The sequence below is a fragment of the Takifugu rubripes genome, chromosome 17, assembly GCF_901000725.2.
Source record: "Takifugu rubripes chromosome 17, fTakRub1.2, whole genome shotgun sequence".
In the NCBI taxonomy this organism is placed as follows: domain Eukaryota; kingdom Metazoa; phylum Chordata; class Actinopteri; order Tetraodontiformes; family Tetraodontidae; genus Takifugu; species Takifugu rubripes.
Window position 1 is genome coordinate 5,665,901 of NC_042301.1, and position 20,137 is coordinate 5,686,037.

A 20,137-nucleotide genomic window follows, 5' to 3' on the forward strand; every position below is an offset into this window, starting at 1 on the left:
AGTAAACCCAGAGCAAAACGAGCCCAGACTCAGAGCAGATCCATGAAACAGTGCTTAAAACCTGTGCGGAGCATTTGGGAGGTATGTTCCAGTGCATTTTTTATGGAATGCCTAGAGAAATAAAGGATTCCCCCTATCCGAAAACACTCAATTGTTGCCCCAGTTGCAAAGTGCTGTAATCCCAAAGCCCTGAAGGGTTTCAGACTCCATTCATGAAGGCGTTTGAGAGGGTGATGAAGTGTGTGACTCGGGCCTAGGTGCAGGAGACCCTATAGAGCCGGTACAGACATTGCTGAACAGTCTGTACCACATGGTGGTTGGTGGTGGTACACGTCCCATGCTAGATCTCATTGTATTACCTTTTCCTCTGCTTTTAATACTTTACTATACAGCCACATTTGCGTGCTGAGAATCATCTCCATAGATTTAAACTCGATTTCAGCATTATTAGTTGGATTTTAGACTTTATTCATATCTCACAGTGCCCAAGAGTCAATGGTGTTCTCTCTGAAAAGCTCTACTCTTCCACTGGTTCCCCCAGGAGTGTGTTCTTACACATCCCTTGTACATTGTAGTAAGTTCAATAACAGGCATCATCAAGTTTGCAGATGACTCCATCATAATAAGTCTTAAGAGAGAAGAATTGGTTTATGGCCCAATGGTGAATGACTTTGTCAAGTGGTGCGAGGAGCATTACGTGGAACTCAGCATCCAAGGACAGCGTTATTGATTATAGAAAGTCTGCACTTACTCACAAGCTTATGGAGATATAGCAAGTGGAGGTAGAACCAGTGGATAGATGCAAATACTGTAGAACTTTGCTGGGTAACGATTTTCTTTTCCAGGCTAATGTGGATGCTGCCAATTAGAAGATCCTACAGCGTCTTTATTTTTTGAACACATCAGTCATTGTTGCCTTTTTAGCAGTCTGGTTTGGCAAGCTTAACCTTCCTGAGCGAAACAGGCTGGGTCATCTTGTCAGTGTTGCTGACAAGGTTATGGGGTGAATCAGTCTCTGATTTATATGACTGTCACATCTTTGGAAGGGTCTGGTTATTTTGAGCTTTGGTGACCACCCCCTCTACAGCGAGTCTCTGCTTCTACCCTCAGGTTGAAGGTATGGAGGTCCCATTCACATGACCTAATGTTAACAAATCTCTTTTACAGTGCTGCCATTAACATGCTGAATTTGCACAAATGATTTTACACTTTCTGCTTTTTTGCACACTGGTCTTTTGGACTATTGCATGTCTTGGTCAATCTTGTAGTGATCACATTGTTTTTTTTATTTTATGTGCTGGTCCCTATCTGTGTTGTGATACCATCTCCTTCACTATTTATTTTGTGGTCTTTGTTGTTGGTTGTGTTTTTTTTTAATATCTGGCTACAACTTAATTTCCTCCCTGTGGGAAAATAAATTTGACTTGATATGAATTGACTTTTTACAGAGGTTTTGCAGATCATGTCGCTTTCTCAGTAATTCCACCTGAGTAGAGCTCATATAGCCTGACGGTCAGAGCGCTTGACATGTATTGTTTATTTTTAGACTCTCCAAATGTCTCTGGTAGGTCTGCTGCATATCCATTTAAAATGTAGTAATATTGACAATTGACACTATTTTTTTAAATCTAGATTTCAAAACTCTAATTAAAAACTATTGCGTTTATTATTATTTTTTAATTAATTATGATCTGTTTTCTGTGCCATTAAAAGTGGTCGCCAAAGTTAGAGTCAGGCAAAAATGTAATTCAGAGAAAATATATGCAGTATGTGTAGTTTCACTTGAGGTTTAGATCCCTGGATTGTTGAGCTAAACCACTTTGAGACCTGGAGACACACATTTCCAACCCATTTTATGGGGTGATGAGTATTGAACTTGCAACCATGCTCATAGTAGGATTGTAGGTCCTGTGCATTGCTAATGCCAATAGTGCATTACATGTATTATTGACAAAATTAAAAGTTTCTGCTGTAGATATCTCAATCACCTGTTACATAGGTGGATAGGATTTACCCATATGATCACATTCACATGTCATTTTACTAGAGAGCGGTCACATTTCTGTTTTAATTGATTAAAAAAAAATGTCCTAATTGCTGCTCTCTGACATTCCTTTCAAATGTAAGAACACTAATATATTATAATAATATAAGTAGGTCAAGGGGGTTCTCTCTAAAGGCCTTTTACTGCATCTGATTATAAAATCTTTATTGTAATGACATTAAGTTGCAAAGTTAATTTCATTTTTTTATTTTCTGGTCTAATTTATTGGCGAAGCAAATGTAAGTCAAATTAGATTTTTAAAATGGGTCATTAAAACAAACTGTTGAAAAAAGTGGGGGGCTTAAGTTCAGATCCATGGGTAATGAGCATATTGCAGTGATACATTTCGTTTATCATCCAAACCAGGCACGAACCATGGAGTTCATGAGATATACTTGCTGAGGAGTGTCTCGTCCCATATATCACTGATTCATACCTGCTAACACATGCAAGTGATAAAATAAAAACAGTTATCTATTCAACCTTGATAGATTTCTTGTTGTTACCCCCTCATTAAGGCCTGAGAGAAAGCCATGAGAGGAAATCTTAATTACCCATACCTAATGCTATTGTTAGCTGTAGTTTTCAAAGTGAATAATTACTCTTCAGGCCACAGTCAGAGGGGTTCGAAATTGTCCCCCAGTTGGTGATTGGCTGTAGGGTCTTTTTAATTACAGATGAAGCATAAAAAGAAGGCTCATTACATAATGTGCAAGGAATGAAAAATGTGGCAGTTTTCACACTCCTGCAGTGGTAAATGAATAATAGGTGATCGCAGCCCTTTTCTATGTAGTAACAGATTACCTTGCAAAGAAAAGTTAGAGGTAAAAGCCTTTGTTTTATCATGAGGTTTGTAATGAAAAAGAAATGACAATCCACCGAGTTTTGGAGCATTGTATTTTCCTTGTTTGTGTGATCAATAATCCTCTAAAATATTTTTAATCACACTGCCTACACAGCTCTCTTTCCTATCCCTAACACACACATATTGTTGGACCTCTATATTTTTGAGGACTTTCATAGAAACTACCCAACTCCATACCCCAACCACCTAAATGTCTTACCTTGACCCCAACCCTGATCCTCACCAAAACCCAATTCTGATCTCAACCTTAAAAGCAAGTCTTGACCCTCAAACAGCCCTTTGACTTTCCAAGAATGTCTTTATTTTGCTTGTAGTATTTTGGTACTCAATATGTAGCAAGTACAGGACCACACTCACGCATGTGTGTGTATAAAACATATTTTAGTCAAAGAGGAATCCTCTCTCACCATTTTATCTGTAGCTACAACAACCAAAAATGTCATTAGTGTAAAGAAATATGTATCGTGGAATTCTCGCTCTTATTGAATCCTGTAATAACTGTGGCAGAGTCACTTCAAGCATGAAATCAATAAAAATGAGCTTTGACAAATGTGGAATTGTTAAAATGAAAAGATGTTAAAAGTAACTGATGAAGACAATAACATTATCCATTTTGTGGAATTGTGCGGTGTTGCTTCACACCGTTGTTTACCACCTAATCGCATCAAGAACATAAGCTTTCTTGCCTTTTGTTACAGTACTGGTTCAAATTGCTTCTTTTTTCCTCTAGTAAGTGCTTTACAGCTTTAATTTATCTCATATTTCGCTTCTCACAGAGATTAACAGCCTTTATCTAATTTTGGAGGAATGTTGTTAATTTCCCACCTAGGCATGTCTTGGCAACATAACTTGTTAGCTCTGTGTAATGAATTTGGAAATATATAGTACTTATTTACTCAGCACAGTACTGATTTAAACATGACTTACATCAGACTTTCCACTCAAACTCACCTTTCAAATCCCCTCCATCTTCGTTTCAGATTATGGTGTTGACAGATCCAGAGTTTGAGAGCAGTGTGCTCATCAGCTCTGATGAGGGAGCCAGCTACCAGAAGTACCGCCTCACTTTCTATGTCCTTAGCCTTCTATTCCACCCCACTGTGGAGGACTGGGCCTTAGCCTACAGTCATGACCAGAAGGTATGTCTCCTGCTGATGTAACATTTCTTTTCTTTCCTTGTCAAGTGCAACAGCTTCAGCATCCCTGTTCACACTTCCTGTTGATGTGAACAGTTAAGCTTTTGTTTTGTACAATTGTACAGGAGAAAAACATGACGCTGCAGCATACAAACAGATGAGAGCATTGAAAGATTTGAGCTCTTAGATAACTTTGATCAAGGTAGCATACTTTAATTAGCTTAATCAGCCCGTTACAGTCATGGCTGGAATCATAAGAACATCTACACAAGCGTTCTTGGAAACAAGTCCTGTGGATCAATAAGGTTATAATAGAACTCCTTGGTCGCAGTGAGCAATGATATGTTTAAAGAACAAAAGGGCACAGAATTTAGTGAAAAGAACACCTGTCCAACTGAAGCATTGAGGTTGGATCGATTGGGCTTTGTGGTTGTGTTGCCGCCACTGGCATGGGGAACATAAAGGATAGAGGGAAGAATGAATTCAATGACATTTTAAATTTCAAATTGAGGAAACAGATGACACCATCTGAGCAACAAAAGCTGAAGTTAAAGAAAAATAGCTTCTACAAATGGATCCTCTTTTTCTTTCTGCTTTTTCCTTCAGTAGTCACCACATTGAAGGATACTCCTCCATCTACTCCTTGCCCTGTTCATTCTCTTCTTGCTCACCAACTAACTTCATGCCCCCTGTAACTACAGCCAAATATCTAGTCTTATGTCTCCTCTATGTCATCCTCAGCATCCCTCTAATAGTATCAGTGTCCATCCCTGGGCATGTCCAAACTATTCTTGCTGGCAGTCTTCTATCACACAGCACACCTGACACTTTGCTCTACCTGTCCCAACCTGTTTGCACCCACTTCTTCATCTCTCTTCCAGAAACTACATTGCTCTGGACTACTGACCCTACGTATTTAAAACCTGCACTTTCTGTATCTCTAATCCCTGTAACGTCACTCTTGCACTTGCCATCAAGAGGTGTCCCACAGAATTGGACTCAAATGAAAGACTGTTGGCTGCTACAAAAGGGTTTAGAAGCTGGGATGTTTGCTAAAACAGGTGCTGTGAGGTATTAACCATGCAGAGGGTCCAACCTTTGCTGCAGGACTTTTGGCGGTTCTGTTTTTAAAAATAAATGGATACAGATTAAATGTGCCATCTGTAAGTAATTAAAGGCTTTTTGAAGATCCTTTTGTCTTTAATTTGTTTAAGTGCCCAAACAGTTGCAATACCAATACCATATGAGAATATATCCATTCCCTTGGTTACTACAAAACTGTGGATCTGCTTGATTTTATCCTGTGCATTCCCTCTCTTACCAAACAACCCCTAAATGATCCCCCTTTCCATGTCTCACACAGTCAATATATTATAAAAACTGTGTTCATGTTGTTCATTTTACTGAGTGACATTTTAGGGTTGGGTTTTTTCCAGGACCCAAAAGCAAGCAAAACATAGTGGTAAAAGTTCAAAAACCAAGTCTTTATTCAAAGATCAATTTAGCAGTCCTCCTGGACTGCAGGGAAGCACTTGCCCAGTCTTCCGGGGCACACAGAGAGCTCCAGCGCAGACCCAACACGGGAGTTAGGTCCTGCGCATTCTCCAGTTCAGCAGGGCTGCATGAAGACCTCAAATGAGCAGGGAGAAGCATATCAACAAGCTTTAAACAACTGATGATGAGGAAACAGGTGTCAGCTCTACCATGGGGAAACACCAAAACTCTCCAACGCTGGTAGACAGACGCTCCATCCTTAAATAGGTGACCTGATGTAGATTGACAACAGGTGCGCCTGCCTGCAGAGCCAGCTGTTGCAAATTACGCCCCCTGCAGGAAAAACCAAACACAAGCCGGAACCCTTGACCCCAACATAACAGTGTCATTTAAAGTATACGTCTTTTACTAATTTTACCCCTGTTTCAGGAACCAGATAAGAACCCAAATGCGGCATACGAGTCTGGCTGAACACCGCTTTATTGCCGGACACAGACAACAGACAGGATTCATCGGGGAGCGAGCAGAACAGAATAGTCGGGGACAGGCAAGGTCGAGATCGGGCAGAAGGCAGACAGAGTTTACAGGGGAGCAGGCTAAACAGAATGGTCAGGAACAGGCAAGGTCGGAACCGGGCAGGCAGGCAAACATGAAAACGCTGGAAAGTCATCGGGAACGAATAACGATCTGGCAGAGAGCAGGTGTGCCTCCGGGGATTAAGAAGAGTGCTCATTAGTGTCCTGATGCACAACAGGTGTGCGGGGCTAGGCGGCTCACGGGCATGATTGCCCGCAGCTGTGACACCCCTGTATGTGCAAGAGTATCCAAAAACATCAAATCAAAATCAAATTGACTTTTATAAATATTATGGAGCACTGCAAACATTTCCCTGCAGTGTTCTAAGATGGGTTCTAGCAAAATGGAACAATTAAGTTCAATTAATGGACTGGAGCCAAAGAGCTGCCCTGCACCTGGTGATGTAGCAGGAACGACTGCTGATTGCCGAGCAGTCATGACAGTAATGAACCTGTTGAAAATTCACCGACTACCACATCGGATTTAAGCCCTTAGTAATTAATGTTACAGTGTACATATGTTGGTGAAATACATAAGTAAATACAGTGTGAATGTTTATCCAAGAAAATGCATTAAGATGTACAGAAATTAGTACACATGTAGAATATTCTTCTTTTTTTTTGGATCATTTTCAGTTAGCTGTGAAGCAAGCCTCAGACTGTAAACGATTTAAAAATGCGATTTGTATATAAAGGAAAAATTTTCATCTTTTTTGTCATCCTCATCTACTGAGTTCACTGAGGTCAAATAGTCTTGTGAAAGTCTTGAAGGTTTGCTTAGACTTTACCACATTGATAATGTTGAGATGGCAAGTTAAAGTGTGCATCTTTTTTTTTTAACATTTTTAATTCTTCAACTGCCTTCTTCTGGGACAACAATGCAAATGCTGTGATTATCATATTTACTTAAATTATATTTACTCCAAAATTGTTGAGTTAATCATCTCTTACTGGAACTTTCAAGGCAGGCGCAGTACCAGCAGTACCAGTGGTATAATATGTGCATTTTTTTCTCACAACTGGCGAATAGTTTACAGATCATTCTGAATTTAATCAGCTGTGAGTTGGTACTAACTTAAATTTACCCCTAGGGACTTGAAGACAACCCTCGAGCAGGGCAGCGTTTGATCAATGTCAAGACAAATAGGGTGTCAAGAAGGGTTTATTTTAATTTAGTTTAGATTCATGATTCTTTTCCAATAGCAACCATTTAGGTTGTTTAAGGATTTGGAACTCTTATTGTCTTTAACAGGCTCTTAGTTTAGAATTTTGAGACTTTCATTAGATTTCTAGAACTTTATAAAAACTATTTTCTCATTGCGTCAAAATGTCGTAACAAAATCAAAGAGTTATATGAACAGGCTGACACAGAACATCAGTGGATGTAAAAATACTCCACAAATGGAATAAATAAGTGTTATCATAGCTCCCTGTAGACTAGACGTAAAGGTCTGCCTGAAGGCTTGTTCTTTTTACTTGGTGACTAAAAAGTGTTTTATTTTTTAATTGACACCTTTTCAGGAAAAAATATGAAAATGCCGGTGGATGTTTAATAGCAACTAAAAGAGAAATGCAAGGGGAAGACAAGCTGATGGTTAAGAAGCCACAATTCTCTGGTAGCATCAAAAATTGTATCAGAAAATACAATTGTCAAATGTCAAAATCTGGTCCTAAAGGGCAGAAATCCAGCTGGGGTTTTATCCTCTCAGGCACAAAATAGCTTTCACCAGGACAAGAGATAACCAGGTTAAAGAGTTGTCCACCTGGTAAATCAGAAGACCTGGTTGGATGGACCCCTCAAGGAATGGTTTTCGACATCCTTAATTTACACTGCTGCAAAATATAGTCTCTTTGTTTGTTTTGGGGTTGTTGTTTTTTTGCATCTGATCTATTACAAATTAAACATTACAACTGTACATTGTGATACTACATTTCAACATGAATTAAGTCGATTTGTGAACTTTCCAACTTATATACAGTATATTGGGCAGAAATTTCTTGTATCCAAGGATCAAGTGGACATGAAAATGATTGTCAGATTATTTTGAAACAAATTTAATGAATGTTTTTGTCATTTCTTGATGTCTACATATCCCTTGGTGGAAATCATTGTTTGAGTCAAGTTTTTACATGGAAAAACTAGAGGTTTGAACGACATATATATTGAACGACATACCTAACTGGTAATAGCATTCTGATTTATAGTTGTAGCCTATAGGTCTTACTAATGTCCACTTTACTGTACTTTTACCCCTCTCTCTTCCAGGAAACCGTTATTCATAAATACATCCCATTACTATTAGGCTATCAGTGAGTGAAAACATCAAGACAGCTTTTTTTTTAGGTTCTAGTCGGGTTCGTTATGACTCTAAAGCAATGGGAGAGTTTAGATATCTTGAAACACTGGAAACAGTATTTGTCAAAGCAGCAGATGAGGTTGGTGCCATAGCAACAGTAGTTTAGACCATCTGCTAAATACCAATGAAGAACATTACCTCCTGAAATTTTTTGCCATTTTAAGCGGGCAAACGTCGGGGTGTCCTACTTTGTTCGTGACTAGAAATGGCAATTTTTATGAAATTATATTGTACAGATTTTTTCCTCCCAAAAAGGTATTTTATTCCATTACAACTGTTTCGCTGTTACACTTGAATCTGTCAGTATTTCCTAACAACTCGGGCATTTCGCTGGTTGAATTTAATCGTCATTATACTATATACAGTATAAACTCAGCTATCAATCAGATACACACATACTGGCCGACTCATGGAGGGGTTCGTATCATCATCAGTGATGTGTACAGGTCTTCCCTATTTTATTTCCTGAAAAGGATGAGAACAGCAGATAGCCATAGCACTCTGATATGGGGATTTTTAAGGGAGAGAAAATACAAGAAAAAAAAAGATTCATATTAAAGCCACCTTTTTCCTGCAGTACAAAGGGAAATACCTTTCTGCGGCCTGTGTCTAAGAAAGAACATTCTCTCCTCACAGCAACCTAATTAATTTTCTTTTATATTGTAATACATTCCCTATGCGCCAATATCTGTCATTTAAATGAAGAATCATATCTAGCAGGCAAAAGAGGTGTCAGCTGAGGTTTTCAGTAACATGGAAAGATACTGACAGGGGAACACTGAAGGATGGGGATTCACTGTTTCCTGTTTTATTTTTAAAATGGATCTAAAGAGAACCCTTCTGCCACCGACCAACAATACCATTCACATTAGGTATGCAACAAAACTGAGATTTTGTATGGTTTTGATGCAAATGATTTAAAGAAAAGAAAAAGTAATCCTGAATAATTTCTTTCCTGGATGATTTATCGAGTGCGATGTCCCAATTGCATTTCTGAAAACATTTAGTCAGGTGGCAATTCAGCTTGAAATAATTAACAGCATAAATTTGCATCATTAGGGTGGATTAAGTCAAACAATGTTTGTATGTTCATGGATTAAAGAGAGTGTCTGAGAGGACTTTTAAATTGTGGTGGGCTTTTGGCTTCCCAAGATGGCTGATGATGCGGATAGTCTTTTTTGTTTGAGATGTTTGTTTGAGGCGGTGGTGCAGTTCCAGTCACAAAATTCTAGATTCACATCCCTTTTTCATCAAAATAGTCATCAAGTAAATGGCAAGTTACTTGAGTATATTCACACAAATCACTCCTTATTGATTTGATAATTACAAAAGCATTAAGAGGATTTTAATGAAAATTAGGTGAATCACATTTCTTAGATCATTATAGAGGTTTTCTTTTGTTCTTTTTATACTCCAAATGAGTTGCCATGACAATGTAACAGGAACATTTTGATCATGGCTATATATTGGAAGGGAAATTACATTTTTTTTTAGATTTCAATGGAAAATGGAGTCTATTGCAATTATATTAAGTAGGCTGATTAAAAATGTGTTGATTAATAATGCATTTGTTCCATTCACAGTATACAGAAATGCGATTTCAATAAAAATGTGCACCATTTCTCCTAATCAAGGATGAACATGTTCAGCATTTCAAAACATGACTAATCTCAGTAGGAAACCCTGATTACACATAAATAGTCCAGGGTTGGCATTGAACTCCAAGCCTTTTTTCAAGTTCCATCTATCACCCTGCAGCAGTATAATTCTGTATATAATTCTATTATTAAAAAATAATAATAATAAAATATCAAGTGTACCTTAACTTAATGGCTGAAGTGTTTAAAAGTCACCTTTAACTGTGAAAATAAAGCCCTGTAAATGAGTTTCTGAATATGAATAGGCATATAAAACCCAGAAAGCTACACACTGTCCAGAAGAAGCCTTGAAAGTCTTCATGATTTCTTTGGGGAACCAGAGCCAGCAATGTCACCTCAACTGAAAATGACTCTGTCAACTTAACTCAGTCATCACCAACGAGTCAGGCGGAAAAGTAATTGAGCTCATCCACATTACACAACAAGTGTGTCATTAGTTACACGAGGTGGGAAAAGTGTTGAAGAGTTTGCCGAGATGAGACTGGACTTAAATAAGTGCTGCTGCTGTTGTCATCCTGGGGACCTTATGTGAATGCTCTTTGAACAGATAGGTGGAGGCTGCATAATGATAGGACACTTACTTTTTCTTCTGTTGAGATTTGCAAGCCGCCAGGTCAGTTACAATCATGAGAGGGATCGTGCAGGGAAAATGGGAGTAGGGGTTTTAGATGTGGGCTTGGTGGCAAAGAAATTGTGCTCTCATATTTTTCTGGTAATGCTGCAGTTTTAAATTCCAATTCTATGGTTTTGTTCTCCTCAGGTTTGCAATGGCATTCTAATCCTTAAAATAGGTTTATGAGAAATAATGAATCATGAGAAATACTGCAGGAAGTGAAGCTAGTGGGTGGGTGGTTTAAGAAAAGCCTATACAACATGTCAATGAGCAGCAATACTTCTGTATATTGAAGGAAAAGTAATCATTTTATCCTGATTACTTCTTTTATAACATTTGCCAGCCTTTAAATGTGCTCCAGGTCAAACAATACATTTACAATCTGCCTTCGCTGTCCATTTTTTCATATTGCTACAGTGCCAAAATCTCTGTGAGACTTCTAAGACCTCTTTTTCCAGATGGAATTACTCATGGCAATGCTGGCCACTGCCTGAGGGTCACCTTCAGGCAAGATTCTAGATTATGTATCACATCTTTATACTCACTCGTACCACCACGCCTTAAAGTCTCACTTTAGCTCTTGAGTAAACCCTTCAATTATGTGCAATAAATGGCAAATACAAAAAGGGACTTTGTCTTGGCATTAAAGCCTTAATCTCAAATGGTGATGGTGATGGGTCGATCCGTCAATGATTCTGGTGCATGATTAAATCTATATTGAATCTGCAAACATTTCCCATCAGACCATACGTCAATAGCAGCAGCCTCATATTTGCTACTAAGGGCTGTTAGTTACCAGTCTAATTATCATCCAAGTCATCTTGACATATGTCAAACTGTGTAATGTTTCTTTTTATTGCCTGCTATCAGTACGGCGCCTCCTTGATTATGTCCCACAGGTCCTTATTAAACGTTGAGCTTTATACAGTTGACAGTCTTGTCAGCTGTACAAAGCTTCAGCCTTTTTTTCTGCCTTCGTCTTTAATGTTCGGACTACACTGCAGCTGCCACTTTTGAATTCAGCAGTTCCAACGGTGCTCTCCTGTAACAGAGTTTCCAGACAGAAAAAGATAAAAACACAGAAAATAGTAAGCAAAATGTCCAGCACCAACACCATTTGATCAAAAACAGAACAGGGTAAAGAATCTAGAAGAAAGTAAAATCTAAAATCTACTCTGAACACCACCAGTTTAAACAACCTTGTCTATTATTTGCAATAAATTGACAATAAGAACATTGTGTGTGTGTATATATATGTATAAATATACACAATAAGTACATATACTTAACATATCAGGCCACACAAAGCTCAGCAGCAACATTAAGCAGACTTATATCAGATTCAAATATATGTCGTTAGAGGCATTTCAATTACTGCAGCTCATTAACAACTGGTGAGAATCCATTCATCTAAATATTTCGAACCTTCCTAAACAGATTTTAACATCAGTGTATCTTTAAGTTAAGGTTGTGTTTTCAGAATAGTGTTTATTCCAAAGCGTTCCCTGCTTGATTTCTATTTGAGGGATCATCTTGGTCTCAGCTGCTGATCTTGACTCCAGAATAATGCATTTTTTTCCCACCAGCGAACTGGCAGACTCTGGTCAGCCACTCCTCCAACCTAATCCTCTCCTCACGTGTCTTGACAGGAATGGCGTTTACACAGATTTTCATTAGATCAGCCTTTGGAGGCTGGAAAGGGGAGGAATTGCGCACCAGGGCTCATTGCGCCACAACCCTGCGTAAAAATCATGGCTTTCTTGAATGTTGTCAAGCTTTTCCTGTTACATTGCTGAAAGAAAATATCTTCTAAAAATAGCACTATGGTTTGGAATTGATTTTAAGCACAGCCTCTACCCAAAAGGTCACACTTGTTCATCCATCACAATAGCAGCTCAAACAAGTAGATCACCTGCACCTTGCTGGCGTCTGCCTCAATGTGGAAACCATTCGTGATCCAGCCATGAGATCGTCAATCTGATCAGTCGTCTATTTTAATGCATCCATTTTAAAGTCTTCTTATCACTCTTGTTATTTCCACAAATATCACCTGCTGAAATCCAACTACCATTCATGTTCATTTCCTATAGAGTTGGAAAATGCGCACTAAATGACCGTAAGGTCAAGATGCACTCTTGCCCTATAATACATTCATTCATTACATTCCAATATGTTAAATGTGGATGAAGGTTGTGCCTCAATTATAAAAAAAAAAAAAGGATCATTTGTTCATTGTTGTGCAGACAGATAAGTTAAATGATAAGCATCATGCAATTTATTCAGTATTTTGAAACTAACTTTATTTACCTCCATTTATATAGCCTGTATTTTCTCAAAAACCTCACAAGCTTTCCAAAGGGCTGCAGAAGGAAAATGATACAAAACAAACGAGGTCATAAAACACCACCTAATAGAGACGTAAGCACAATAAAAGAGTGAAGCCACACAACTCACCCTGAATTCAAAGAGTAAAAAAGTTTTGAAGTGAATTTTGTTTTTGGTGAGGACATTTTAACATCTGCTGATTCAGTTTAAAACCCAGGTTTGTAACTGTGACTTTAACTTACATTTTGGGGTGACCCAGGTCAAAATACCAACATTAAAGGCCCAGTTTGGTAAAATAAAAAAGCTAATTAATTTAAATTCAAGAAGTCAAATCCTATAGGTAATTTGGTAGAGGAATCTCGGAGCCATCAACATTTAAAAAGGGACATTTGAGCATTATCTGCATAGAAGGGATTAAAGTGATTAAAGACATCATGTTGAGGAGAAGAAAAAGCAGTTTTTAGTAACCGGGAAGCTGTTATGAACAGCATGCGTCATAGTTTTTATCTCTTATCTCTACTTTATCTGTTTCTTTATTTTTAGTCTCCTCTCAGTCATAATAGGCAAGCATCTGTCAGCCTGCTTGGGAAATATTCTGCTATGGTTTCTCAGATAGATACACAGTTCTTTTTGTTCACAGCGTAACCTTCCCTTGGCAAAATGAGTTTGGTGTCCACGAGATTTGGGGAATTAAAACTACAATTAGCTAATTTGGAAACGAACAACGGGTTCAGCTGGTTTTGTTACAGCAGTCCCGGAGCTCATACCATCATACCAGTCGCCCTCTTCATCAACACCAAGGATTCTTCCTGATTTCACCTGGACTCTTTTCAAGCGCGCTTTCATTTTACGCTTCCAACTCATCTTCCATCTCAGGACAAAAGTGGTACCAGACAATAAAAACAGAATACAATGAGCTGCAATAAAAGCATCCCTTGTGAATAACTGAGCTACTTGATGATGCTCCTAATCTCCTGTAAATAAAACAGAGATTCAGTGTCATCCAAAACAAAATACAAACCAACAAAGTATATTTACTGTTTTTCTGGCTATAATAATTATTTACCATCTCGAGAATTTAACAGTGATGATATTTATCCTCAGCTTCTGCTGCTGACTCCTTAAGGTGGCAGTGACAGCCGGCAGAGAAGACCTTTGATTTATCATCCTGAGTGGGAAACTATGAAGCTTAGTCTGTGACAGCTGGAATTTAAGATGTTATTGAACTGATATATGGAGGGAGGAGAGGCTCAATCTGGCCACTGGCCTCATATGTCACTGTCCAGAGTTATGAGGAACACTGCCTGCTGCCTTGGACAAAGCTAAACACCCAAGTGAGGAAAATAATTACATTTTATTTAGAAGTAGACAGCACCAATGGTCCAGAGCATGATCTTCAGTCTCATTCTTTAGGAATAGGGTTGCATCCCATCAAATCAAATGGTTCAGAAGACTCACCCAAACTCAGCATCTTAAAAAGTCTGTTAGTGGATCACCATAATCAATATACGTTGGCCTCCCTTTTAGATAAATGGACACACACACTCTCTGCTCAACACCTGAAAATAATCCTCCCGAATCCATGAAAAAATCCCCTGAAAACATTTCAACATTCATTCTCACAATACACTAGAGGGGCTTCTGGCAACACTCCGCGCAGGCGCCGAACCACATGGTGATGCTCCAGGTGGCAATGCGGGTGGGGTTTGCTGGCTGGCTTCCTTTGCCAGTGCTGTGGTGTCCATGAGAAATCCACCTGAAATTTCCTGCTGCTGACTATCTCCACCTCTGCACTATCGATGGTCAGAGGGGCGCTCTGGGGGCTTGTGAGCCTGATTGACGATTAGCATTTCCTGGAGCCCCAATGGGAAAAACAAACTCATGCAAGAGAGAAACCCAAAGCATAGCATTATATAGATTAGATGGCACAGAAGAGAGCACAACACATCTGTTTTCCTCTCTGAGGAGTGATCCTGCTGTCTTCCTGGCAAGTGTTCAGCCAGGATCCCACAGACCCACTGTGTCTGCTTTTTGATAAGGAATGTTGAGGGATTTAATTCATTTATTTCTATTCCAGACACAAACACGGATGATTATATGATTAAAACCAACTTTTTTTTTTAAACAAAGCACCTGATGCAAGATCTATATTCATGCCATCAGATGTTGGCACACCCTACCAGCACTTCTAGTTGTGTGACATACAGTCGGCGTTGTGAGTCAGAAATGACATTATCAGAGCCTGATGGTACAAAAAATACCTAGTATCAATTTTGTTGAGAAAGACTGAATATAATTGGGAATTCTGCTGGATAGCCTGTGTCTAACTCTCTGCTGCTTATGAATGCTGCTAACATGAGATTTAAATACACCCGTGGACGTACATATTCCCCTGTTGACAAATGTGTAGCAGGTGATAAATGCGTATCCATTTATCAAAACACTATCAGGCTTGCTGTGATAAAAGAGCAGGGACATTAGCACAGACCTTAACCGGCTTCAACGAATTGCTGTGCTGCAAAAAAACCAACAATTTGCCCATCCAGCAAGGTATAATGGAGTTTTTACCCCCATGCAACATCGATCAATAACATTAGGAAATGCACCTGGATTATTAATTGTTTACCTGAGAACCAGAAAATGCAATTAGCACATGGAAATTGGGCCACTGGCTACACACACCAACGTGTCAACACAGCTATACATCATTGGCTTTGTGAGAAAACCTGGAATAGTTGAAAGTTCTAAAGCAAAACCATCATTTTGCAGATTAGGCATAAAGTGGCCACACTGATATCATCGCTATTTCTGTTTTTCTTTCTTTGTTACTTTTAAATGGGTTTTTTTTTGTGCTGTAAATTAAATAGATGTGTTAGCTAAAATACCAGCTGGAATTATCCAGCCAGGACTACTTTTTAAACCAATGCAATTAGTAGCTCTACCTGAGGACACCCACCCACTTTGCTTCTCTTTTCTCTGATATCTTTACAGTTGTACAGCTCTGTTGATTTTGGAAGAAAATGGCAGCTAATCCATGAGCACGTCACACCAAATAGGTTCTACTGGTGAGTCCCTTTGCTACTTTTCATTTATGAAGCTGTTTCATTCCTTTGACGTCCACATTCAGTTTACTCAGGAGCGCTGAAACGGTTTATGTTTCACCCAACTGAGCGAGTCATTACAGCCTTTTAGAGTGTGTCACCATGTGGTGATGCTGCTGGAGCTCAGTTTACTTTCTCCTGCCTGCGTGTAGTCAGTCAGAGATTTATCCCCTCCGTCCTAATGTATTTTTAGTTTGCCACACAGTGTCTCATTCATCCCACACCCAATCTGGATTTTATTGGTTTACCTAAAGACAGATCAACTCAACATTCAACTCAAACAATTTTCAATTTATTATAAAACTGGTGACCTCATTAAAGACTAAGTGGTAAGCTTGCTGTGATCAATAAGTCATTAGTAATTCCCAATAAAAAAAGCCCTTCTTCCAATCACATTTAAAAAGCAAGACTAGCTGCAACACATACAAGAGTTATTTTGATCAAACATTGGATTTAGATGGAGAAGATTCCTTTTAAATAAATACGTAAATGTTTGTGTTGTTTTTTGTGTGTACCATATTAGAAACTGATTAATTGTGGATCTGGGACGTTCTTGTCACCTTTTATCACTTCGCATTTGATGGTGACCCTCCCTGCAGTCTACCTTCTGTGTGCGCGTGCGTGCGTGTGTGTGTGTTTGGGTGTGCGTGTGCGTGTGTGTGTGTGTATGGTCCACGCTCATCACAACACAGCCCGAATCAATTCTCAGTCATTAATGTTCTCTGAGGGGACTCAGGTTTGCAGTTCAGCCACATCGACGGTTACTTGCATATAACTGTATGTGGAGTTATTTCTGAACTATTGAATTATAGTCCAGAATATGGTGCACAATCATTTGTCATCTTTTCCCTGCACTACCAAAGCTTTTTCAAGGACGTCTAAATATTGAATGGGGCTCATGTGATGGCCAGGCAAGCCTCCATTTGGCTGCATTCACACAATGTCCTCACACACCTCCCAGAGATGTGAACATACACACAATGGTGAAATGATCAGGAAAGCAAGATTTATCCGAAGCTTACTGCTGACCCACAACTGACCCATCACAACATTTGGAATATTGCTGAATATTTATAGAAATTACTAACTTTTCATCTTCCAGTGACTTGTACCATTTTGTTTTTTATTATTATATCCATGTGTTTCGCTTCATGATCATGCATATGACTGCAACATTTGTCATCCTCCCAGGTCTGTCTTGGGCCTAGACAAGGAGCCAGATCTGGTCCACTTGGAGGCTCACACACCAGATGGAAGTAGGTGCACCCAACCCAAATTCCCCTTGAAGAGCAATAATTAGTCTCTCGTGTTGCACTTTTATAATCAATCAAAGTGTATAGCAGTGGTTTAGCTTCTTAAGGCTATTTCCAAGCTATATATGAAGTGCAATTTTCATAAGCAACACATAATGCCTAAAGAAGCACCCCTCCCACCAACACACACAATGTGGGATTGTTGCTTTTACAAATATAACATATAGAAAATACATTAAGACTGGCAAAAAGAAAAGGCAACAATTTCTCTAAAACAATTAAATGGGTAATTCTAAAGGTCATATGGCTTGTTTTCCCTCCGACATGATAGATGTGCAGTATGTCACGTGCAGAGCCCAGATGTGCACAGAAGCGAACAGGAATTACCCTTTCCCTGAATACATCGAAATCAGCTCTTTAGTGGTTCAAGATGACTACATATTCATACAGGTAAGAACCCAAAGAAGACAATGTTATTGCCTTGATCCCTGCCATGTCAAGGTGACTGCTAGCTGACATAGAGACAGGACGAGTTGGCATGTTGGTGGAGGACAAGGTGCCCAGTGGCTGCAGCCCTCCCAAAGATAGCTGATGACGTTAACAGGGCAAAAGCTAGCCAGGCCTGGGGCAGGCTGGAAGGCACAATAATCTTTCTCCCACTAAAAAAACCCTCAGTGGCTCTGTAGTAGCACAACAGCATCCACTTCTCTGGGGCAAATTAAAAAGTCCATCAGTTGCTGGACATGTCATCAAATTGTGCTCTAAATGATCTTTAGAGTCACCACTGGAGGCAGACTTAAGGCCGTCTCGGACTCAGAACGCCACACGCAGATCTACAACGAATAAACTGTTCAGTGTGCACGTGCTACTGCCGTGCAAGACCGCACTGCTCTGGGCCGAGAGGAGTGGTGCAAGAGAGGGGTGCCAGCTGCAGCTGCTCGATTTGAAACCCTGAAATTTAGACACAACTTTCATGAAGTTACCAAAAACAAGGAATTCACATCTGAGAAGGAGATCGACAATGTGGGGGGGGGGGGGGGGGGGGGGGGGGGATTGAGAGCGAAGCTGAGAAGAGACAGGTGCTGACAATCAGGATAATAAGAAAGTGAACAGCAAGAAATGAGGCTCACAGGAGGACGAGCCCACACAGAGGAAACAAATAACTCTATAAATATAAACCCCAAACAATACTGGAACAAACACAAGATCACACTGAAACAAACACAGAAAGAACCCAAAAAGAAAACTCAATCCCCAATTTTACAGGGTGATATTGAGAACAGTGGCGACGCAGACTAGGCCTGATCACAAAGCCAAAACTCCACATTTAAAGAAGCTAAAAATGGTCAGAGGAGACTTTTAATTAGTGGCTGAAAACTAATTAAATTCCCATTTATCTGTTAGAATCCATCCGTCTGTTCTAGAATGTGTTTTGTAAAAGCTTCCAGCAAACCAACAATCTCTTCTCCATGCTGAAGCTTGAGCTCAGCCCTGACCCCTGTATGATTTTTGACCTCTGTTTTAATTAATAAAATAATCTAGGTTATGTTATTTTCCTAAAATATAGTTGTGAGATTAATCATGTGAAATGTCACCATGGAATGGTAATGTCCTGAATACCAAGTGATGCAGATTTATGAAATTAGTCACATTATAATTTGCTCTACGGCATGAATATTATTTACTTTGGCATATGTAAATGAGACATACATTTAAAAGTAATCAAGAAAAGTAAATGTTGCGACTTTCAACGGCTGCGGTCGTCCCCGATCTGCTGCAGCTGATTTTGATGAGGTGGCCTGAACGATCTTTACTGTATATATGGGCAGTTACTTTGATAGCGTTTTAGTAAATCCAAGCTCCGAGTTGTATCATTTTTAATCGAGAAGTCTAGCGAAAATCGTCGTCCTGGATCCTTCTGCGCGTAACAGCAAATTGGGATGTCAGATTTTTATTCTTATTTATCTGTTCACGAAAGCCTTTCCTGTGCAACCTGCCCTTGCCTAAGCATTACACTCAAAAGATAGGGCGAAAACACCTCCTTTCTGTTTGACCTCCGCAGAGATGTTCAAGTAAACACACACCTTAAACCTTCAGTTCAGGCACCTTCACATTTGAACACCTCAGCATTGAGTGAAAGGGAAGAGTGGATGGGGGAGGAATCAAACACACTAAGTCCACTTACAAAGTGCCTCTGGTTACCCATCCATTGATCTTCCTCTCCTGCACTCTATCGTAGGTTGATCAACGCTCACGTATAGACCATAATATCTCCACTTGTAACTCCTCCTGTCTCTTCCAAACAAGTCACTTATAATGTCAGCAAAACACCCAATCCTGTCCTTCGACGATGATGTTGATATCCCTTCAGCAAGGCACCTCGTGAATTCCGGTCCATCGCTGATGAGAAGTAATGGATCTCTGGTCTTCTGCTGTTCCCACTGGATTCTTTGGCCTAATGGCGACTCTAACAGCTGCCAGTTATTGTGAAGCACAAGCCATCACCGAACAACTTGGAGTGTTTGCAAAGTGTTGGCATCTTGTTCGTGGCAGATGGGATTTGGTTACTTATAGATTTTCCTTGACAAAGATTAACGAGGCTATCGATTGTCCCATGAGATATTTACCAAAGTCCTCACTAAAACCACCAAGTGTGTCGACCCAAAGGCCATCGGCTACTAAATGAAAGAGATAGCGTTGAAAAAAATACCCTTTT

The 20,137-nt window shown here is 39.5% G+C and overlaps 1 protein-coding gene across 1 annotated transcript in view; it reads left to right on the top strand.

Moving 5' to 3' along the window:
• sorcs3a (sortilin related VPS10 domain containing receptor 3a) overlaps nt 1-20,137 on the top strand; it is a 104,232-nt gene that overhangs the window by 55,878 nt on the left and 28,217 nt on the right. Inside the window, exons 4-7 of the mRNA XM_029851310.1 lie at nt 3,890-4,048; nt 16,059-16,132; nt 17,360-17,424; nt 17,753-17,871. Of these exons, the coding sequence (XP_029707170.1) occupies nt 3,890-4,048; nt 16,059-16,132; nt 17,360-17,424; nt 17,753-17,871 (417 nt within the window). The remainder of the gene's footprint in view (nt 1-3,889; nt 4,049-16,058; nt 16,133-17,359; nt 17,425-17,752; nt 17,872-20,137) is intronic.